Source organism: Taudactylus pleione, unplaced genomic scaffold (assembly GCF_031769625.1).
Source record: "Taudactylus pleione unplaced genomic scaffold, aTauple2 ptg000113l, whole genome shotgun sequence".
NCBI lineage: Eukaryota > Metazoa > Chordata > Amphibia > Anura > Myobatrachidae > Taudactylus > Taudactylus pleione.
Genome location: NW_028284515.1, coordinates 2686806 through 2711713, shown reverse-complemented (window position 1 = coordinate 2711713; position 24908 = coordinate 2686806). Strand labels below are relative to the sequence as shown.

The 24908-nt window shown below is 45.4% G+C and overlaps 1 protein-coding gene across 1 annotated transcript in view; it reads left to right on the top strand.

The window, feature by feature from the left end:
- Positions 1–24908, top strand: part of LOC148525047 (putative N-acetylated-alpha-linked acidic dipeptidase) — a 150370-nt gene that overhangs the window by 12685 nt on the left and 112777 nt on the right. The window contains exons 2-6 of the mRNA XM_088471292.1: positions 6592–6880; positions 8707–8832; positions 10004–10187; positions 17572–17662; positions 20565–20660. Of these exons, the coding sequence (XP_088327418.1) occupies positions 6592–6880; positions 8707–8832; positions 10004–10187; positions 17572–17662; positions 20565–20660 (786 nt within the window). The remainder of the gene's footprint in view (positions 1–6591; positions 6881–8706; positions 8833–10003; positions 10188–17571; positions 17663–20564; positions 20661–24908) is intronic.

Here is a 24908-nt window from a genome sequence, read left to right as displayed (position 1 = left end):
TGCCTTGCACAACGCAGAAAGTATTCTGAACTGTGCTGGAGTAAGGTACATTCTCCCTATGTCATTGCTCTTTAGATGGATTTTTGCTGTTCCTCCATCCGCTCAAGCATATAAAAGGTGGTATTCTTCCTTGTTACTACCTCTTGCTTCAGCTAGTGGCAGGGCAAAATAACTGTTCTTGCAGGTGCTGAAATCGTACTGCGGTGGTCTTGACTGGACCCACTGACCGTTAGACAAGGTAGCACAGCCTTCCTGTGTTGGCTGAATTCACACACGCACAGCACTTTCTAATAAAAAAAAGATATTCATTTTTTGGGGGGCGTGCAACAGACAACACCGTTGCACTGCACAATTGTTACAGCAGTGGCCCTTGACTGGACCCACTGACCATTGGACAAGGTAGCACAGCCTTCCAGTGTTGGCTAAACGGACACAAGTTGGAGAAAAAAAAAGGTTGTTTTGTTTTACTTAGTCAGTGATAATGACACTGGCCAGTGGCGACAACCACAATGGCACAAACAGTCTTTTTTTTTTACGCTCGCTCTGAATCAGGGCGGGCACTTGTTTTTTAAATTGCGGCCTCCTGGCCACTTGCATAGCTGTGGGTGACCACCCACAGCTTATGCGAGCAACCAGGTGATGGTCGCGATGGTCAAGACCCTTACGGTAGGGTCTCGTGGCCGCAAGCCCCAGTGGACTTCCTGCTCTAATAGAGCAGGAAGTCCACCTACTGACATCATGAGTGATGTCAGTAGGGCCACCCACAAATGGCAGGCGTTCCTGCAGGAACGCCTCCATTTGCCCAGCCACCCCCCCCCCTCCCCGCCTACAAAACGGAGCGAGCTGTCGGTCAACATCGACAGCCGCCCCGTTTGTTGTGAGCACCGGAGCGAGTGCTTTTTGCGCTCGCTCTGGGGCTCGCACACGTGCAGTGCGCACGCTGCGCATGCGCACTGGCCCACCATCGACCCGCTTGCGCTTGCGAGCGGGTCTGAATCAGGCCCAGTGTGCCCACTGCTCTGAACACACCAGGCTCCCTTACTCCACTCCACACAGACACTGGACCTAATTCAGACCCGCTCGCTGGCAATAAGGGGCCGGATATTTAAATGAAGCGCTCGCACTGCATTGCATAAGGACACCCACTATGTTTTAGCGAGCTACGGCAAAGTGTGCTCGCAAGTGTCTGAAAACACCCCCTTGCCACTCGCAACACATGTCATCACCAGGAAATGTATCATTAATCGGGACCATCGAGAGCCATCGGAGCAGCTCGCAGCCCTTGAGGTTGCCTTAGCCTGCCGCAAGCACAGCGATCAGTGCTAGCCGAAATACATGCAGGTGACGTGTACAATGACGCTACTTTGCTAATTATGCACTTCCTTTAAACGGTATTTTGGCGGCCTGACATGCCTGCGTTCGCACATCCACTCCCCCGTTCCCAAGCACCTTCCTCTGTTACCACCCACAATCGGCACTATCTATCACTCAAAGCAGCGACCTGATAGTGGCTTAAGAGCAACCAAAATGAGATCACAATGAATGGCTTGCGCACGCGCACTGCGAATTATACGCATCCGCAGATGGGCGAAAATCGCACAGAGTGAGCGATCGTGCCTTAACAAGCGGGTCTGAATCAGGTCCACAGTGCATTGCCTGCCCTATACAGACTTGAAGGGACCTGTGACTATGCACTGCTGTATTCAGTGGCACACACACAGTTAAATGCTCCCTCCACACAGACAGTGCCCCGGCCTATACAGACTTGAAGGGACACTGACTGTGCACTACAGTAGCTGCTGCTAGCTATCTAACTTTCACTGAAGTATAAAAATAATAGGTAACAAATTGCACCTGTCAGGAAAAAGACATAATAATATGTTTTCTCCAAATTGAAGTGATGTGAACACAAAAAAGTCTTACTCAAATACGTTTTATAACACACAATATATCATATAAATGTTCAGTACTTGTCTCCTACATAAGAAAAAGGGAAAATATGTACAAAAAAAAAAGGGGGGGGGGGGAGAAAAGGAAGGACAAATATATGAAAACTTACAAAAAAAGTTAATATATAAAAATCCTTGACTATATACAGTCAGGTGCACAAATATTGGGACATTGACAGAATTTTCATATTTTGGACTCTATTCACCACCACAATGGCTTTGAATTGAAACAAACAAGATGTGCTTTAACTGCAGACTTTCAGATTTCATTTGAGGGTAATTACATCCAAATTAGGTGAACGGTGTAGGAATTACAACGGTTTCTATATGTGCCTCCCACTTTTTAAGGAGCCAAAAGTAATGGGACAAACTAAACAATCCTAAATCTAACTTTCACTTTTTAATACTTTGTTGCAAATCCTTTGCAGGCAATTACAGCCTGAAGTCTGGAATGCATAGACATCACCAGACGCTGGGTTTCATCCCTGGTGATGCTCTGCCAGGCCTCTACTGCAAATGTCTTCAGTTCCTGCTTGTTCTTGGGGCATTTTCCCTTCAGTTTTGCCTTCATCAAGTGGAATGCATGCTCAATCGGATTCAGGTCAGGGGATTGACTTGGCCATTGCATAACATTCTACTTTTAGTCTTAAAAAACTCTTTGGTTGCTTTTGCAGTATGCTTCGGGTCATTGTCCATCTGCACTGTGAAGCGCCGTCCAATGAGTTCTGAAGCATTTGACTGAATATGAGCATATAATATTGCCCGAAACACTTCAGAATTCATTCTGCTGCTTTTGTCAGCAGTCACATCATCAATAAATACAAGGGAATCAGTTCCATTGGCAGCCATACATGCCCACACCATGACACTACCACCACCATGCTTCACTGATGAGGTGGTATGTTTTGGATCATGAGCAGTTCCTTTCCTTCTCCATACTCTTCTCTTCCCATCACTCTGGAACAAGTTGATCTTTGTCTCATCTGTCCATAGGATGTTGTTCCAGAACTGTAATGGCTTTTGTAGATGTTGTTTGGCAAACTCTAATCTGGTCTTCCTGTTTTTGTGGCTCACCAATGGTTTACATCTTGTCGTGAACCCTCTATATTCACTCTTGTGAAGTCTTCTCTTGATTGTTGACTTTGACACATATACACCTACCTCCTGGAGAGTGTTCTTGATTTGGCCAACTGTTGTGAAGGGGTTTTTCTTCACTAGGGAAATAATTCTTCTGTCATCCACCACAGTTGTTTTCCATGGTCTTCCGGGTCTTTTAGTGTTGCTGAGCTCTCCGGTGCGTTCTTTCTTTTTAAGAATGTTCCAAACAGTTGATTTGGCCACACCTAATGTTTTTGCTATCTCTCTGATGGGTTTGTTTTGATTTTTCAGCCTAAAGATGACTTGCTTTACTGATAGTGACAGCTCTTTGGATCTCATATTGAGAATCGACAGCAACTGTTTCCAAATGCAAATGTCACACCTAGAATCAACCCCAGACCTTTTACCTGCTTAATTGATAATGAAATAACAAGGGAATAGCCCACATCTGTCCATGAAATAGCTTTTGAGTTGATAGTCCCATTACTTTTGGCCCCTTAAAAAGTGGGAGGCACATATAGAAACCGTTGCAATTCCTACACCGTTCACCTGATTTGGATGTAATTACCCTCAAATTGAATCTGAAAGTCTGCAGTTAAAGCACATCTTGTTTGTTTAATTTTAAAGCCACTGTGGTGGTGAATAGAGGCCAAAATATGAAAATTCTGTCAATGTCCCAATATTTATGCACCTGACTGTATGTACTGAAAGCCCTGCCTATACTGTCTAGTCCATCGAATCTCACTCGTGAATTGGCGCCCGAACGCGGGGAGGGATTTTTATATGCGAGCCAAAACACGCGAGATCCGACAACCGGAAAATCCGAGTCAAGCTGGAAAACCCTAGCCGGACTTGGATCCCCTATGTTCGGGTGGGTCCGTTTTCAGAGAACAGGACCCGCTCATCTCTAATATATATGTGAAAAAAAATATTTAAAAAAATATATAGTTTGAAGCTGCTTCTAACTGAAAATGCACAGGTTTCTAGCGTATGGAACCTGTAATGGATATAGAAAGAAAACGGAGGTGCGAGACACAGCGCAAAGTAAATTTGATATAAACAATATGGGCCTGGTTCTGTGTTGGACACACCTTCTTTTCTGTTCACCCGCTGCAGTCTACTTACTACCTTGCTAATGCGAGGATCCACCTGAATACATTGAAAATCCATGCAACTGCATGTGGAAGCCTGTCCCATCCACGGTGTTTCCATCCGCAGCCGCAGATGTCATAGTTAGTATCTGGAGTCTGGAATTGGATGCTGGAGAGAAATGATCTGGCTGAAACAAGCGTCCTATCTATGGGCCTCTTCAGCTTGGATCGTAAGTCTGCAATCGCATGCACCTGCTCATTGCGAAATTATGCAAATGAATGCGATCGCAATGATATCGCAGCACTATACCAAGACACCCACCAGCTTATAAAGCTGCCCACTTCCCATTACATATATCCGCAAGTCAGCAAAAACATCGGAAACATCGGACCCATATGCATAGTTGTAGTTGAGCTAGACCTGACTCACAAACTGCGAAACTTCCTGTTGCCATCTAGACCTCTAGCTGCATATACCATCACAGGGGTTTAATTATGCACAATCCTGTAACTGCGTTAAAATGCACAGGCACGCCTGCGTTCCTTCGACCACCCCCCTCTCCACCCCCAAATGGCACTTTCTGTCAATCATTTCTCAGTGACTTTTGCGTATACGCTGCATTCGCTTTTGTAGCAGCTGGTTCGCTCACTCGCATTGTGGTGCATATGCATGCACAGAACACAAACATTAACCGGGTGCGTGCGAACGCAGACTTTCGATCCAAGCTGAATGAGGCCCTATGTCTGCATACTGGGAACGAGCATCGAAGTCAGTTTACACGCCCATGACACTCCCATGACCCTCCCACGTGACAGATGAGTTGCATGGTCACTGCCCAGACACTGCCCACAAATGCCTATTTCACATTAGGCTCTGTGCGCTTGAGATAAAGCTTGCCCTGATCTGTTCGCTAGTGTGGACATGAGCATAAAGGGGGAGATGTATCAAACTTGGAAAGAGATAAAGTACCAACCAATCAGCTCCTGTCATTTTACAGGCTGTGAAAAATGAGTTAGGAGCTGATTGGCTGATAGTTTATCTCTCTCCATTGTTTTGATACATCTCCCTTAAAGTGTCAGAATAGTGGCAGCGTCCAAATGAGAAAGTTATCAAATGGCCGGTGAGTGTGGTCATGTTCCGTTCACCAGGGCCATATCTAGGGTGGTGCGACGTGTGCCACAGGGCAGGGGGAACAGTTTGGCTGCGCTTGTTATTTTTTTGTTTATAATCATTCTAGTAGCTTCCTCTTCTTTGATCCCCGCCATCTTCTGGTCGTCCCTATCTCCTCCCTGTCTGACTCCTGCTCCATCTGGCCACTTCCCCTTCAGCCAAACCCTCCTTTGTTTAACACACATTTCAAAATACGTCATAAAACCGGGACTCAAACCTATCACCCATAATTATTGTGTATCATCACTGCAGCCATTGGATTCACACTGTATTTGGCAGTGACACCTGGATAACAGTAGCTCTGGTAGTTTGTACAAAGAGATCGGTACCCCTTCATAATTATACGGGACGAATCAGATTTGCCATACCCCTTCCCCATCAGGCCACATCCTTTTTTAACTACAGAATTACCCTCCATACCATTCAAAGCTCTAAACCAGTGGTCTCCAAACCGTAGCTCACGGCCGTAATTTGGGTAGCTCGCCTAGCTGCAGTACTGCTGAGTCAACTAGGAGGAAGTGACCTCTGATAAAGCCGTGGGGAAGCACGTCAGGTGATTGCCGTAGGGAGGCAAAATATGTGACGGACACCATCTGGATATCACAGGAGTTGACTGCATTTGGGGCGAGTGGCTCCCGCCCCGTCCTGACGAAAATTCACACAGCAGCCCTGCCTATATCTTTTGCCCCTCTAGTGTACTTATCTCATACTTCTCGACTTCTGACACTTCCTCCCCGGGAGAAACAGGTGGGCTGTTTTGAGGGGCATCATTAACCCCCGATTATCAAAAAATCACGTCAATAGGCTCCGCCTCCTACTCATGGACCCACCAATCTGCGAGAAAATGTTCCCCATTTTGACCACTTCACTAGGAAGTTGGTAGAATGCGGGTGTAGTGTCTACTTTCCCGGGGGAGCGGGGGGTTACCCGAAAAATTGGGAGCCTCCTGCGACTTCCGGGGCATAGGCATGTATGACTTACTTCCTTGGAGCTGGTAATTAAAAGAGAACTGTGCAACAATATCACTGTATTAATTAAATGCTATGAAACATTATTTTAATTTTCATTTAAATGATCTTTAATTTTTCAGTTATTAGTCAGAATTTTTTATTTATTTTTTTCAAAAATGTTAGTATAGTAGCTCTTCAGGAAGTTTAATTTTGCTTGAGTATCTCACACCCCAATTAAGGTTGGTGACCACTGCTCTAAATGTAAACACAAGGACAATGTACATTTATTGGAATCTAAAATATATAATAACCTTTAATGTTTGTTTCTGCAGGTTTTTCTCTAGCAAACCTCATATAGCAGGAAGCACCCAGGATGAAGAGGTACTTGTCAATTATATACATAAGACATGGCAAGCAAGTCTACATGGAGCAAAGATATACAACTACACTGTTCTTCTCTCTTACCCCAATGCAACTGATCCCAATTATGTCTCTATTTTGTCTGATGATGGAATTGAAAGCGATCTATCAGAAAAAGTTGAAAAGATTCTCAGTCCTGATCAGAATGATCCTACTGTGGTCAATCCCTTCAATGCCTACTCACCATCTGGTGTTATTGTGGTAAGATGGTTACATGGAAAGCTTCATTGTAATTGCTGACTTTGCATCTGATAATTAGGATGTCTTAGATAAAATGAACTCAAAAGGAGTTTTATCCCTAGTATTTCCAGATCTATTACAATCAGGGCAGAAAACCCAATTTCCTCAGGATACACCCAACAATGGATTGTATAGGGCTTCAAACCCATAGGGTCCTAACCAACACCACAGAAGAATTGTTTATACAGCATATTATGTTCTATTATACCTGTTTTATTGATCAGTTAAATTATATATACCACACATGGGGCTGGCTATATTTTGGTTTGAACTTGATATTTCAGTATTTTAAATTTCAAAGCAAATATAATGAACTGGTGGTATCTGGTATTTCAAGTTCAAATATATTGTCAAAATGTTCATGGGGAGCTTCAGGATAGATTGCTGTGTTGATAAACCGGTCTCATAAATCCACTGAGTGCTACAGCCAGTCCACCTTCACAGAAACCAATTGATATAGATTGGCGTCTTCCCCGTCAATTACCCCAATCCAAAGCTCGGGAAAAATATTATTCTACAAAAGGGAGAAGGGAGCGCCACATGGTGCATGAACTGATGAAAACGTTTCAATAAGCAATCAAATTAAAATCAGATGAAATCATGCTAACCAACGACAGCAGTTATAAACCACTGCAAGTAAAAGAGTATAAAAGCCAAATGTCACATGCATATCACCAGGCTTCTTCACATGTAAATATCACTACACCAGGACAAGCCACAACTAAGTTATGCAGACTTCATCAGAGGGCTCTGACGAAGTCTACATGACAAAACGTGTTGGGGCGTGGCCTGGACTAGTGCCGTTTTGATATGAAGAAAACCGCCCCACCTATAATCTGGCCCTGGAATTGCCTACCCTATTATTGGGAGGCTCATATAAACCTTCCCCAGATTCCCTGAAGAGCAGGCAATGCTCTTGTAATACCAATATATGGGCATAGCAAGACCTGTGGTGGCGCCATAGCAACATTTCTATGCCCCTCTCCTCCCCACGCACTGGGGTGGAGGGGGTGCAGGGTGGGGGGAGGAGGGCATAGAAATTTAACAGTGCTAAATCACAGCAGTGCTGTTAGTGTCTCTCCACACTGATGTTGGTGAGGAGATGTAGGCTGATCAGTGTACCATGGGGCCCTCAGCGCTGATTATCCCTGCAGAACATTACTTCCTAGTCCCAGGCTAAGAGGCAGTTCCCAGGAGGGATCAGCGGTGCCTGCAGTCAGGCATCCTGTACTCACTACACGAGTGCCACAAAAGTGGGTGCAGGGTGAAGCGGGCCCCATAGCAACTCCACTGCCCGTACCAATGGTAGCTACGCCCCTGCCAATATTTTAAAGGGAGCAGATAGGTGGAGCAAATTGCATCATCATATTCCTTGTCACATCCACTTAAGAGTAATAGCATTGTGATGCCATTAGCATCATATATGCCGTGCCATGCTCACTAAAAGTCAGGAAGGGCATCAACAAGTCACATCCAAATGTTCTCATCCCATTTCCTGATGTAAACAGTAGGCAAGTAGTCATGGGTATTGTAGTAGAGAACGTGGGTTGGTGGAGAGACATTTTGGGGGGTGAATGTGTTATTGTCTCACTAGTTGTGGGAAGACTGAGGTGGGATGTCTTGTGATTGCTTGGTGGGTGTTTTTGGGGGACGTCTGTGTCCACAGTCAAAGCTTTGCCAGGGTATAAAAACTCTTTTAACACTTATATTTTGCTTTATTAAAATGATGTTATCTGGCTATATTCTGTGTTCATTACAGTGAGACGAGGCACTCTTTCTTTTTATAGGGAGATCTAGTGTATGTGAATTATGGAACCGTGGAAGATTTCCATTACCTGACGAGGAACTTGTCATTGAATTTAACTGGCACCATTGCAATTGCCAGATACGGTCAAATATTTAGAGGCGATAAGGTCAGTAACTTAAAATTAACAAACTGAGGGCCTGATTACTACGGATCGCTATTGCAATCGCGGCTGTGAATATGCACGCAGGACTGCTGCAAAAATATGCTAATGAAAGCCATCGCACAGCCAGCATAGAGACGCCCACAACTGCTGTGTCACATCTGTAATACCTTGCAGTCCTGAGTATACATCGGGAACATCGTGTAACATCAGCCCCTAACACACAATTACAACATGTCTGACCTTACTCAGAAATTGGTAATCTCATCAGTGGGCACTCAAGCTGTGTATGGCGCTGCAGTGGCTAATTTATGCATGCCCATGTAACGGCGTTCAAATGGGAGGCAATCGGGAAGCCGACTGAATAAAATACCGACAGCCGGCTTCCCGACTGTCTTATCCCGGCAAGGGTGAAATGCCAGGCGTCTAGATGTAGACGCCCGCATTTCCCCGACGCCGGGAGACCGGCGCCCGGCATCACGATCGTAGTGATGCCGGGTGCCGCGAGCGGACAGCCGCGGAGGGGAGGGTTAGGTTTAGGGCTCCCGGGGGGGACTTAGGGTTAGGCACCCCCCCAAGAGGGTTAGGGTTAGGCTAGGGGGAGGGAGGGTTAGGGTTAGGCACCCCCGGGGGGGACTTAGGGTTAGGCACCCCCCCCGGGGACTTAGGTTTAGGCAGCGGGGAAGGGGGTGGTTAGGGTTAGGCACTTAGAGGGGGGATTAGGGTTAGGCACTTGGGGGGGAAGTTAGGGTTAGGCACCCCTAAGGAGGGTTAGGGTTAGGTTAGTGGATACTTACCTATCCACGATCGGGATTTCCAGCGCTGTCGGGCTTCCACTGCGTCGCACTCTGCTTCTGCCGGGCTGCCGCTGACGGGAATCGAACCGCCATGCGGCCGACGGTATTTCATACCAATTCCGTTCAAATGGACAGGCACGCCTGCGTTTTCCCAACCACTACCCCATCACCACCCCCAAATGCTGACGTCCCGTCCCTTGGTCTGCGATGGCTTTGTGTCTGCGAAAGTGATTGCATTGCGATTGCAATGTGCAGTACGCACCTTCGGCCGATCTGCATACGCTGTTGCAGTTGCGATCCGTGATGAATCAGGCCCTGAGGTCACTAATTTACAGACCATAAATTGTACATTTGATTTCTGCTTTTCAATGTTCTTTTAGGTGAAACACGGAGAGATGTTCGGTTGTGCCGGAATGATTCTGTACTCTGATCCAGCAGATTATGTATCCGGCAGCCTAGACAGAGTATTCCCTGCTGACTGGTGGTTACCAGGCACGGGAGCTCAGAGAGGAACTCTTCTTCAAACAAATGGAGATCCACTAACCCCATTCTACCCATCTACTAGTAAGGAATATACAGTACAACTAACTGATGCCTCAATACACAGTTATAGTAAATATTGCACTGTCTATCACTAATGGAGGGTATACAATAGAGACATACAGTACATTAATTTGTAAAAGGATAAAAGTCTCCATACTTTCCCTGCATATAGATTACAGCATTGGATGTAAACTACATAAAAGAGGTATTTCCTTTTCTGACTATTTATTTAATAATTGATCAATATATTGCTTTATTTTTTAGCAACACATTTTTATCTTATATACAGGGTTTATTTTATTGCTCTTGGATTAACTCAATACAGAGACCCCCCATCCTTTTTGTCCCCCCGATTTTGCCAGCAGAAGCTTAGGCTATGAGTACTAGTGCTGGTTTAATTTTTGAAGAGGGCACTCCTTTTTATTTTTTTTATATCTCTTTATATTTCTTTATTTTATACATATACTGTGTGTGTATGTGTATATATATATATGTATATATATATATATATATTAGGGGTGAGCGGGTTCGGATTTCTGAAATCCGAACCCCCCCGAGCCCCCCCGATCCGAGTCCGATCCGAGTCAGGCTCGACTTTTCCCGCCTGACTCGGATCTGACATCGAGGCAAAACGTCATCATCCCGCCTTCCGAGTCTCGCGGGTTTTGGATCCTATATAAGGTACCCGCGTCGGCGCCATTTTCTCACTCGGCTGTGGACAGTGAAGAGGGAGGGTGGGAGTTAGTGCTGTGTAGTGTAGTGTAGTGTAGTGCTGCTGTTGTCCACTACTTCAAAGTCCATAGGGGCTGGCTGTGTTGTGCTGTGCTGCTGTTGTTAATAGGGGCTGTGTCCACTACTTCAAAGTCCATAGGGGCTGGCTGGACTGTGTTGTGCAGTCAGTTCTCCATAGGGGCTGTGTCCACTCCAAAGTCCTGTGCAGTGTCCCAGTCCTAAAGGGGTGCTGTAGTGTTGTCCAGGGGGTGCTCTGTCCATCAGGGGTGCTCCCCCCAAGTGCTAAAAAAATTATATATTTTCTGTGTTTGTGAATTGTGTGCGCAGTAGCCGCACGTGCATCAACAAAGTAGTGCCAAGCGTGCGCCTGTGTCATAAGTAAAGGGCCGGCTGGCTTGACCGTTAAAGGGTGCTGTAACCCCCGAAAGTACACTCCAGTCCAAACCAAAAAAAAATTATTTTCTGTGTTTGTGAATTGTGTGCGCAGTAGCCGCACGTGCATCAACAAAGTAGTGCCAAGCGTGCGCCTGTGTCATAAGTAAAGGGCCGGCTGGCTTGACCGTTAAAGGGTGCTGTAACCCCCAAAGTACACTCCAGTCCAAACCAAAAAAAAATTATTTTCTGTGTTTGTGAATTGTGTGCGCAGTAGCCGCACGTGCATCAACAAAGTAGTGCCAAGAGTGCGCCTGTGTCATAAGTAAAGGGCCGGCTGGCTTGACCGTTAAAGGGTGCTGTAACCCCCGAAAGTACACTCCAGTCCAAACCAAAAAAAAATTATTTTCTGTGTTTGTGAATTGTGTGCGCAGTAGCCGCACGTGCATCAACAAAGTAGTGCCAAGCGTGCGCCTGTGTCATAAGTAAAGGGCCGGCTGGCTTGACCGTTAAAGGGTGCTGTAACCCCCAAAGTACACTCCAGTCCAAACCAAAAAAAAATTATTTTCTGTGTTTGTGAATTGTGTGCGCAGTAGCCGCACGTGCATCAACAAAGTAGTGCCAAGAGTGCGCCTGTGTCATAAGTAAAGGGCCGGCTGGCTTGACCGTTAAAGGGTGCTGTAACCCACAAAGTACACTCCAGTCCAAACCAAAAAAAAAATTATTTTCTGTGTTTAGCCGCATGTATATATCAAATCGATATAACATAAATGGAGGACCAAACTTTCTCCGATAAAAATAAAATAGAGAAAGATCAAGAACCACTTCCTCCTAGTGCTGAAGCTGCTGCCACTAGTCATGACATAGACGATAACATGCCATCAACGTCGTCTGCCAAGGCCGATGCCCAATGTCATAGTAGAGGGCACATACAATCCCAAATGGCAAAGTTCAGGAAAATGACCTTGAAAAAGACATTTAAATCAGCTGAAGAGAAACGTAAACTTGCCAATATGCCATTTACGACACGGAGTGGCAAGGAACGGCTAAGGTCGATCCCTAGTATGTTCATGACTAGTGGTTCAGCTTCACATGACGATGGAAGCACTCCTCCCACTAAAAAAATCAAAAGAGTTAAGCTGGCAAAAGCACAGCGAAGAACTGTGCTTTCTAAGAAGATATCACAAATCCCCAAGGAGAGTCCAAGTGTGGTGGTGGTTGCGATGCCTGACCTTCCCAGCACTGGACGGGAAGAGGTGGCTCTTTCCACCATTTGCACGCCCCCTGCAAGTGCTGAAAGGAGCACCCACAGTCCACTTGCTGATATGCAAATTGAAGATGTCACTGTTGAAGTACAACAGGATGAGGATACTGGTGTAGCTGGCGCTGAGGAGGAAGTTGGCGAGGAGGATTCTGATGGTGATGTGGTTTGTTTAAATCAGGCTCCGGGGGAGACAGTTGTTGTCCGTGGGATGAAAAAGCCCATCACGGTCATGCCTGGGCAGAAGACCAAACATTCCACCTCTTTGGTCTGGCAATATTTCTATCCAAATCCGGACAACAACTGTCTTGCCATATGTACCATATGTAAAGGTGAAATAAGTAGGGGTAGGGACGTCAACCACCTAGGAACATCCTCCCTTATACGGCACCTGCAGCGCGTTCATAAAAAGTTACTGTCAAGTTCAGAAACTTTGGCTCAGACCGTAAGCAGTCCAGGGACACCTAAATCCCGTTGTCCTGTTGTATCCAAGCGCCTGCAAACCACACCGTCAACTCCCTCCTCGTCAATTTCCTCCTTAGTCAGGATCGGAAGTAGTCCTGCAGGCCATATCACTGGCATGACTGACTCTCCTATCCGGGATTCCTCCGGAGGATCCTGCATTGCTACGCCTACTGCTGCCGCTGCTGCTGTTGCTGCTGCTGCTGGGAGTCGTTCATCATCCCAGAGAGGAAGTAGGAACACCACTACTTTTACTAAACAATTGACCCTCCAACAGTCCTTAGCGAGGAGGATGAAGTACGACAGCAGTCATCCTGAAGCAAAACGTATAACTGAGGCCTTGACTGCTATGTTGGTGTTAGACGTGCGTCCGGTATCCGCCATTAGTGCAGTGGGATTTAGACAATTGATGGAGGTAGTGTGTCCCCGGTTCCAAATCCCGTCTAGATTCCACTTCACTAGGCAGGCGATACCGAGACTGTACAGAAACGTCAGAAAAAGTGTCCTCAGTGTCCTGAAAAATGCCGTTGTACACAATGTCCACTTAACCACGGACATGTGGACAAGTGGAACAGGGCAGACTAAGGACTATATGACTGTGACAGCCCACTGGGTAGATGTATCACCTTACGCAGCAACAGCAGCAGCGTCACCAGTAGCAGCATCTCAGAAACGCCAGCTCGTTACAAGGCAGGCTACGCTGTGTATCACCGGTTTCAGTAAGAGGCACACCGCCGACAACCTCTTAGAGAAACTGAGGGAAATCATCGCCCAGTGGCTTACCCCACTTAGACTCTCCTGGGGATTTGTGATATCTGACAACGCCACCAATATTGTGCGGGCATTACATCTGGGCAAATTCCAGCACGTCCCATGTTTTGCTCACACAATAAACTTGGTGGTGCAGAATTTTCTGAAAAGCGACAGGGGCGTGCAGGAGACGCTTTGGGTGGCCCGAAAAATTTCTGGCCACTTTCGCCATTCAGCGACTGCGTGCCGAAGACTGGAGCGCCAGCAAACACTCTTGAACCTGCCCCGCCATCACCTGAAGCAAGAGGTTGTGACGCGGTGGAACTCAACCCTCTATATGCTTCAGAGGATGGAGGAGCAGCAAAAGGCCATACAAGCCTATACATCCACCTATGACATAGGCAAAGGAGGGGGTATGCACCTGACTCAAGCGCAGTGGAGAATGATTTCCGTGTTGTGCAAGGTTCTTCAGCCCTTCGAACTTGCCACACGTGAAGTCAGTTCAGACACTGCCAGCTTGAGTCAGGTCATTCCCCTCATCAGGCTTTTGCAGAAGCAGCTGGAGAAAGTGAAGGAGGAGCTAAGACGGAGCAATTCCGCTCGGCATGTGGGACTTGTGGATGAAGCCCTTCATTCGCTTTGCCAGGATTCCAGGGTGGTCAATCTGTTGAAATCAGACCACTACATTTTGGCCACCGTGCTCGATCCTAGGTTTAAAGCCTATGTGGTGTCTCTCTTTCCGGCCGACACAAGCCTGCAGAGGTGCAAAGACCTGCTGGAACACACTGTCAGCTGAAGCGGAACGTGACACGTCAACGGCTCCTTCTTCATTTTCTCCCGCAACTGGGGCTGCCAGGAAAAAACTTAGGTATCCTAAGCAACCCGCTGGCGGTGATGCAGGGCAGGCAGGACCAAGTTTGGACATCTGGTCCGGACTGAAGGACCTGGCAACAATTTCTGACATGTCTACTGTCACTGCATATGATACTGTCACCATTGACAGAATGGTGGAGGATTACATCGGTGACAGCATCCAAGTAGGCATGTCAGACAGTCCATACCTGTACTGGCAGGAAAAAGAGGCAATTTGGAGGCCCCTGTACAAACTGGCTCTATTTTACCTGAGTTGCCCCCCCTCCAGTGTGTACTCCGAAAGAGTGTTTAGTGCAGCCGGGAACCTTGTCAGCGAAAGGCGTAGGAGGTTGCTTCCACAGAATGTGGAGAAGATGATGTTCATCAAAATGAATTATCAGCTCTTCCAGGGAGACCAGCCTCCAGAACGTACAGAGGGACCTGTGGTGGTGGATTCAAGTGGGGACGAGTTAATACTTTGTGAGGATGAGGATGTACACACTGAAGAGGGTGAGGAATCGGTGGATGAGGAGGATGAGGATGACATCTTGCCTCCGTAGAGCCAGTTTGTGCAGGGACACATTAATTGCCAGCTTGTTTTGTGGGGGCCCAAACGAACCAATCATTTCAGCCACAGTTGTGTGGCAGACCCTGGCGCTGAAATGATTGATTTGTTAAAGTGTGCATGTCCTGTTTATACAACATAAGGGTGGGTGGGAGGGCCCAAGGACAATTCCATCTTGCACCTCTTTTTTTCTTTGCATTATGTACAGTTTGGGGCCTAGTTTTTCTAACTGCCATCCTGTCTGCCACTGCAGTGTCACTCCTAGATGGGTCACGTGTTTGTGCCGCCCACTCGTGTCGCTTAGCATAGTCATCCAGCTACCTCGGTGCAACCTTTTGGACATAAAAACACTATTGTGAGGTGTGAGGTGTTCAGAATAGACTGGAAATGAGTGGAAATTAAGGTTATTGAGGTTAATAATAGCATAGGAGCAGAAAAACCTACAAATTCTGTGATTTTAGCTGTTTTTATGCTTTTTTTCAAAAAAATACAGATCCAAAACACAAAACCCAGAACCCAAAACACGGAAGGGTGGTTTTGGCAAAACCAATCCAGATCCAAAACACGAAGAAAGATCCAGATCCAAAACCAAAACACAAAACACGAAAAGTGGCCGGTGCACACCCCTAATATATATATATATATATAATATATATACATACATACACTCTCTCTCTTTCTCACACATACTCACCATGCAATCAGGGGTGCCGATAGGGGATGTGAGCGGGTACTAATTGCCCAGGGCAGAGTTTGATGGAGGGACCCGGAAGCGTTCCCCACCCCCTCCCTTACCCGTCAGCGACATTGTCACTGTATTCTCAGCCTTATCACATGAGCTGCTATATGTTGACCTGTGGTGGGACCAGGGAGACTGCTCCTGCTCCTCTGGTTGTGCACGGGGGAGAAGGATTTGCCCCTTGCTGAGGGACGCACGCAATGCAGAGCGCACTGCAAAGACCTTTTTTTTTTTTTAAGGTCTTTGCTGTCATTAGGCCACACCCCCCAAAATTACTGGGGCCCCACATGGCTCACTATGGCTCTCCATGCAGTATCTATAGGCTGTAGATGGGAGCAGGACCATGCAACATGTCATTAGGATCCTCCACCCATGGCAAAATGCAGCGATTTTCAGGATTCTAAAGGACATAGGGCTCTATTTACTAAGCAGTGTTAGGAGACAGAGTGAAAAGTGATAAGAAAGTGATAAGGTGCCAGCCAATCAGCTCCTGTCATTTTTCAAACACAGTCTGTGAGATGACAGTTGGGAGCTGATTGGCTGGTACCCAGGGCTGCCATCAGAAATCGTGGGGCCCGGTACTGACAAAGAAGGCAGGGCCCCCCCCGGGGGATGGCGCAGAGGTGGGAGGAGCTGTATATAATGTGGGTGGAGCTACACGGGGGGGGTAGCCGTCAATTAGTGCATACCCCAGTTTAAAAATTCTCAAAGTTTGGGGTGTGGAACACAGGATGGGAATGGGTGGCACAGGGCTGGGTAGGCTGGACTGGGAGGACACAGGGAAGGTTGGACTGGGGGTGCATAAGGCAGGGAAGGCTGGACCTTAATTGGGGGGCACAGGGCAGAGAAAGCTGGCTGGACTAGTGGGGAGGCACAGGGCAGAGAAGGTTGGACTGGGGTGGGGGACAGGGCAGGGAAGACTGGCTGGATTAGGGGGGGCACAGGGCAGGGAAGGCTGGCTGGAGTAGAGCGTTAGGGCAGGGAAGGCTTGCTAGTTTCTTGCAGTAGGTGAAGCGGAGGGGCACAGGGCAGGGACTCCTCCTACCTTGTTTCTTCAGAGGGCCCAGGCCGAGAGACAGCAGTGCAGAGTATATGAATCAGCAGCCGGGTAGACACAGCGCCGCTGGCGGTAATTGAAATACGCCGCTGCCCGCGAGCCAATCACAGCTCGTGGACCGGCAGCCAATCAGGAGCGGCTGCAAAGGCTGCTCCTGATTGGCTGCCGGTCCGCGAGCTGTAATGTCTTGCGGCCGGCACCAAATATCAAATACCGCCAGCGGCGCTGTGTTTCCCCGGCTGCTGATTCATATACTCTGCACTGCTGTCTCCCGGGCCCCCGCTCTCTCCGGGCCCGGGACTCCGGGCCCGGGACTCCGGGCCCGGCAGTCCCCCCCTGATGGCGGCCCTGCTGGTACCTTATCACTTTCTTATCACTTTTCACTCTGTCTCCTAACACTGCTTAGTAAATAGACCCCCTAGTATCATAGCGGCTGTCAGGGGGTTTTGAGTACTCAGAAATCCCCCTGCGTGCGTCACTAAAGAGCAAATAATCAAATTTGATGAATATTGATGCTTTAAACACAGTAATATATGATACATTTTAAGAGAAGCAATAGAACATACATTTGCAGGTAAATTTCTGAAAAGTTTATGCATTTATTTATTTTTTTAGGTTCTGCTTTTTTCTTGGATGAAAAAGACATTGAGTCACCAAAGATCCCAGTAACCCCAATTGGCTACAATGATGCTGCCAAGTATCTGAGGTATCTTTATGTCATTTTCTCATGATGCCAGGTTTTTCAAGAGATTGGAAGCAGAGCAAATGACAACCAAATGTGGACCAATAAATGAAACAAACATGTTATCCTGCACTACTGATATTGTCATGATCAACACAGACGTCCTTATCCTTGCTACTGAGAGGTGATTTTTATCTATCTAATTAATATCGGCTTTAAAGCTCGATGCCCTTGAATTCTCAGCTACTGTAGTAACAATATACAAAGGGAGAAGAGAAAAGGGAGAATCCTTCTCTTGTGGGTTTACTCAGGATCATGTATACAACAATTTAAAAAATAAATATGCGTACTTTATAGATCATTTTTAAAATGAACATACATGGCAGGATAATCCGATACTTTACGATCGTTTTTAAAACACATTTAAATTTATTTTTTTCTATAATTCTGTATTTGATACTAAATACTCCACCGCAAACATAAGATCCTACAGATCATGGGGCTGATATGTTGATAGATCTCTTTTCATGGATACAAATACATTTAGAATACATCGTATGCGCAGAAACAAATGTGCGTAGTATTGAGTATCTCTGTCCGATTCTGAGTCAGAAGTATCTTTGCCGGATATTAATTTGTGTGAAATGGGGGTTTTGGGGCAGAAACTGTGCGACAGCAATGCGATGGCGCCGACCTGTTCTGTCTTGTGGGAATGCCGCGGTAGTGTTGTGGGAGTGTCTCTAGAAGTCCGTGTTATTCTGAGATGCATGTCAGAGAAGGTAAGAGTGCTAGACTGATCTCCTGGACCCAGCATGGGGCTAGTGCAAGTGCGGATGGTAATGATGACGGTTGTGGCTGTTGACTGAAAAACAATGGGCGGAGCAGCGTCCCACTTTAAGCCACATAGATCCTGTATTAACACTATGGAAATTTGTATTAGCAAAAGGTAGTAAGTCAGGCTCCCAGGGCATAAGGTAAACACGGCCACTTTGCATACGAATAGCCCAGCCCCTATATGTTGGGCGTAGCAACGGCTTATGAATGCGTTTTAGCATATGTCATGATATACTAACCAGACAGCTAATTTGAAACCATTTAGAATCTTACGGTATGCACATTATGAAGCGCATAAGAAAATCCTAACGAGTAGGAGCCCGTATGGGGACTGGAGAGGGAATAGTTAATCATTTCTATAAGCTAAACTATAGAAGTTGCTCATTCATTGCATGATATACAACTGTACAGACTGATAAATAAATATTTCTACGGACTTAATATAATTATTGTTTTTAACGCTTACTTATTACCTAGTCTTGTCTTGCTGGTATTATATATCGGAAAGACAAAGAGGGGTATTCAATATGAAACGTAAACTTCGCTGTCGAAGTTTACGTTTCATATCGGAGATTTTATCTGCGTTAAAGTATCGGGCGCGCATCCGCTTATCCCCGTATTCAATATGAAATTAACAAAAACGGGAGCCTGCGAAGTTGGATTTGCGTAAAGTTTCGAATTTTTCTTTAAAAAACTTGTAGGACCCCCCTAAAGTTGTAAAAACATCGGGGATCACTATGGGTACCCCCGTTTTAGCCTTTAAATGAAAGTCGGGGATTTAAATAGCCGCAGCAGGTGTTTTTTTCCCGACATTGAAGAAGTGATGCAGAAGAGCACTTAGGTTATTTTTTTTGTTTTTTTAAGTGGTCCCATCAAATTTGGGGTACATTAAAATGGGTACTAGCATATTTTTAAGTCCCTAAAGTAAGTTTTTAAAAATTCTGCATTTGTGCACCTGCCGCTATAAATCTATTCTAGAAAACATCTGCCGCATACTTGCAGAATAGCCCTGAACCTATTACCCTATTGTTAATCATTTTTTTCCCATTTTTTTTTTTCATCCCAATTTTTTTATTAATTTTTTGGGGTGTCCCTATTTTTTTTTAATACTTTTTTTGACACAGTTCTTTTTTAAATGTCATTCCCAGGGGTGCAGGCTATTTTTTTGAAGCCTGCACCCCTAAACCCCAATTCTGCACTTTTTTTCGACACCTATTCAATGGTGAAAAATGTATCCCCGTTTTTTATCAAAGACTTTTCTAACCGGCGAAAAGTCTTTGAAATTGAATACGGTGTAAAAGTAAAACCTGCGATAATGACATCATAAGATGTTATTGCTCCCATATTGAATACCCCTAAAAGAGGTAGGAGTGCCCTGCAAGTTTATAATCTATAGGGTAATATTATAAAGCAACCTTGGTTACAATATGCAGAGTTACGCAACCTCTTATTATATATTCTGAGGATTCATGACACGGAATATTATTTATGACACAGAGACACACAAGTCAGAAAGACATATACCAGAAGAACACATCCAGCCAATATTACCGTAATCACTTTTTATTTTTATCATTCACATTTTTTTAAACTTTTAGTTCTTTAATATTTCACTACAGATTATTATCCGTATCACCATATGGGGACATTAAAACATACCTATGTTATTTTTACATGTTTGAAAGTTTTTACTACTCTGGTGTAGACATGGTATTTTTAACAAAATTGCAACATATGCCCCATGGAAATAATAGGAGGATATCCATTCTTCCCCACCTCAGAGAAGGTGAAATAACACATTGTGAGCAGTGAACCTTCTATATCCCATTATCTCATTTGGGGAGCAATTTATCATTAAATATTTGTGGTATACCCACGAATATTAGGGATCCCCAAAATGTACTATGGACGGATCACAGCAGATATCTTTGATATCTGCCGCGGTCCTTTCATTTTCGGCCACAAATGCTGCGAAGCATTCTGGGGCTTGTTCCCGATTAAGTAATGCCATCTCCAGATGGCGTTATCCTATTGTAGCCTATGACATTTGCAAAGTGTTATATTTATTATAGTTATTGTGTATTTTTTCTAGTAAGATTTCTGGACTGGAGGCACCAAACAAGTGGAAAGGCAAGTTGGACATCACATACAGGGTGGGACCAGGTCTTGCCTCTCCGTTTGAGAAAAGGTAAGGATAATTACTGATCTGGCATCTTGCATAACTATAATTAACTATCTCAAATAATGTCTGATAGAATGAATTGCAAAGTGATTTAATATTGTATTTTTTTTTAGATTGTTAGCACTAAGTGTATTTGGATTACATTATTATTATTGTTTGTTTGTAAAGTTCTGATATAAAATGCAGCACTTACATGTACTCCACTGCCTTATGTGTTCCACTTACTTATTTACCAATGTTCTCTACGCCTCACAGATTGTAAGCAATATATCATTGCATGTTGTTTATATGTATCATGATCCCCTAGATGTGTGTAATACAGTATGTTGTTTGTATATGTTAATAATAATAATAATAATAATAATAATAATACTTCGCTGGGTCACTAGCAGCTGAACTAAACCTGGGTACACACTTAAGCAACCCAGGTGCCGACCTGCTGTCCCACCGACCAAACAGCCAATTTGTTTACATATGCACATTTACCAATCAGCAGCTCGATATGTCTGGCAGACATCTCAACAGGATGGGCTATTAAATTTGCCCATCCAGTTGAGATGTCAGTGTTGGCAGTTCTTGTACGGGTGGTCGGCAGGTTGCCAGCACACACAGGCAGATGTACTGATATATCAGCAAAATGTACCAGCATCGGCTGTGATGCATGGCCGTCCTAATAAGACTGAAAGACATATTTCACAGTCATATTGTCTGTACACACCCGCAGATGCACTATGCAATATGTCGTTCGTTGGCTGTACCAACGACATACAGTATTGCATAGTGTGTACCCAGCATTAGGTTCCAGGTTATCTCCTAAACAATCCTGTCCTTGGTGTAAGCCAGGGATGGGGAACCTCTGGCACGGGGGCCGTATAAGACCCGCGGAGTAATTTGGCCTGTCCCTCTGACCTTTTTTCTGCTAGCTTCATCTGGCTAGCAGGGTGCCTAGAATGACACCCTATAGCCAGAATCTATGCAGCAGTGCTTGCTGGAGCGTCCTTAGGATGCTTCAGACGGTCACACCGCTGCCCTTACAGCTTCCGGAGCATCCTCAGGATGCTCCAGGCATTGTTGTAATCCACTGGCGATTGTGACATCACACGGAGGGGACATGGCCTGCACCGGGCCCACAAATAATAATATACGTATATATCAAAATGGCCCTTGGCAGAAAAAAGGTTCCCCATCCCTGGTGTAAACACTCTCCTGAACATCACCTTGTCATTTCCCACTGCCCCCACAAATGTCTAGCTGTATTATACTGTATAAGCTGCATACACACACAACGATTTTGTTACCAACGATTTTATGAACGATTTTCTGTCAGATTATCTGTCAGATTTTTTAAAGTGTAAAGAACGATTTTTTTGAACTACGAACGATTTTTGCATATTCCCTTAATGATTATCGTTCAGTTGGTCAGTCTGACTGAACTGCAAACTACAAATGTGAACGCGCATGAACGATAATCGTTCATCGTTTTAACTCAGAAAGTGAACGATTTTTTCAACGATTGAACGATAAACGATATCGTTAACTATAATTGTTCAAAAAAATTGGTTGTGTGTATGCACCTTAACTGCTGTCCACATGCCAGTGATATATTATTGTATTATTGAGTAACCAACCCTTTACTCATTCCTTTGTTTATTACATTACCTGTGGATAATTTACAGCAACAGCAAAAGGATTCAAATCAAAATGTGAATGTCAAAAAGGTTTTAGACTTGTGCTATTTAAGCTTTTCATGGGAGGGATTTAATTAACTAAAATATTACAGGTCAAATGTACAAAGTTTAGAAATTAACTTAAATTTCACTGTTACACATGATCCAGTATTATAATTATGACAAATTATGACAAATTGTGCGATATCATCAGGAAGCAAGATCCTGGGGACAAGTGAAGGAGGCCATGCCCCCCAGGGCCGGCTCTACCATTAAGCAGCTGCAGAAATCTGGGGGGCCGCCACTGAGTCTGTCTTTTTAAAAAATTAAGGATATCTCTGAGAGAGACCTCCTTGTTGTACTAAATGCAGAAGACGTCTGTGGAACTTATAAAACGCCATCTCCACACTTTTACCTGAGGGGCTGGGAAGTGGATATTGGTGGTGGTGGTCCGTGTGTGTGTGTGTGTGTGTGTGTGTGGGGGGAGAGAGGACAGTAGGCTGACAATTTGCTTAGGGTGTAGAGAACCCTTGCATTGGCACTGCTGCCCCCTGCTATGCAATGCCACAGAATGTCACAGCAAATCATATCACCAAGCCCCTACCCCACCCACTGCGCTAGAGAAGGGGCAGAATGTGTGAGGGTGACCTGCTCTTCCTAGAGTTTCAGGGAATTGGGTGCAAGGTGTGTGGTGTACACGGGCCCCTGGGTCCAGGTGGGCCCACATCGCACACCCTGCACCCATACTCTCTAATGCTTACCTCTCTGAAGTCCATCGTCAGCTGGAGAGGCGATACACAGAATGCCTGGAAAATGGGCGCTGCGGCCATTTTCCCGGTGGACTGCGCATGCGCAGTAGGGAAATTGCAGAGAAAATGGCTGCCACGCCATTTTCCCGGTGTCCTGCGCATGCGCAGTAGACGCCGGGCACAGACTGGTGCCAGGAGTCTACTGAACCTGTCAGTGCGCCGCGGCCGCCGGAGAGAGAGGAGGAGGCCCCAGAAGGTGAATGAACACGGGCCCCCTCCTCTCTAAATATGCCCCTGCCTCAGACATTGAATGTGGTTATCAAATCCATATTTATTATCCTGCGGTTTGGAGGGTGGAAACTGAAACTGCATCTGATGTGTGGTAGTTTACAAATCCTAACCTGCCCGCAGTGTAGGCCAAACTTCTTACATTCTTCTTACATTATATGACAGCCCAGCCTATTGTTCCAAATAAGCACCTGACTCAAAATGAATTAACCCACAAATTACATTATTTCAATTAGTTATGTTCCAGTGAGCCATTCAGCAGTGATCTCAACTAAGTTATTATTATTATTAGCCTTTATTTATATGTCACCACAAAGGTTCCGCAGCGCCTTACACAGTACATAAATGAGCACACAAGAAAAACAGTTAATAGTAATACAAAACAATGCAGGACAAGGACATGGTTTATACACATAGCTTAGCTGCATAACACAAGCAGCAGGGCCTCAGCAACCAAATGCTGGGAGACAATTAGGGAGTTAGGAGTAAATTAAACTATAAGTAGGTTTAGGAGAAGCACATGAGGGACGAGGACCCTGCTTGTGAGAGCTTACATTCTAAAGGGGAGGGGCAGACAGACAGGGGCAGATGGGGTGGATAGTGAGGAAGGAGCATGGAGCAGTGGGTTAGGATGAGAAACCGAAAGATTGCATAAGAAAAGAGGTGTTTTAAACCTCTAGGATGGGGGCAGGCATGTATGCAAATTACTTGTGGGAGTTAGCCTATGGCAAGCAGGGGCGGGTTTGTAACAGGAACATTATATAGTGGGATAAAAGTGTGGGCCAAAGCCTCTTTGTTCCAGATTCCTCCAGGACAGGGAAGTGCATTTTGTCAGTTGTCATTTTCCTTAATAAAACTCTCTTAGTGCTTCTCCTTCTTCTCTCCTTTTCCTTATTGTATTTAGTCTCTTTTCATTTACTTCATATCATTGCTTTTACTTTTCCTTTCTGTCCTCAATCACTGTCTTTTCTGATTTCTTGTTCTGCTGGGGGTGGGTGTAGCTATGTCCTGCCTAGTAATGAGCCTCCCCAGACCCTGGTCCCTGGCTCCACAGTGCCCCCATGTTATTAGGAGCTGCAGGTGTGGTTCCCCTATTGATAGTTCTATCCCCCCTCAGGCTGCTGCAGCAGCTTTGTGGAAGGTGTGCCAGTGCGGGGGAGGGGTGCTTCCCTTTAGTCCTTAATGCCCCTGGTCAATATTATCTTTGTGGCTGCAATGGCCAGCACCATAGGCAAATGCAGGAGGGGTTTATGAGTGCCTTGCCTGAACCCCCCCTCAGCCCACACCATGATGACTACAATAGAAATAGCATATAATACTAAAGTTGCATGTTTTTTAGGATCCCCTCAGTGTCACAAATGAAATAACTAGCACTACAGTCCCTGTTGATCTTTTAAATGTGTCAGCCAGTAGAAAAAGTTAAAAAGCCAGTAATGAATATTGTTGTGCACCAACTAGATCTGGAAAACATGCACTGTACGGGGTGCACTGATATGGATCACCTATTGGATCAATTAATACTGGATAATACACCATCCAGTACATAGGGG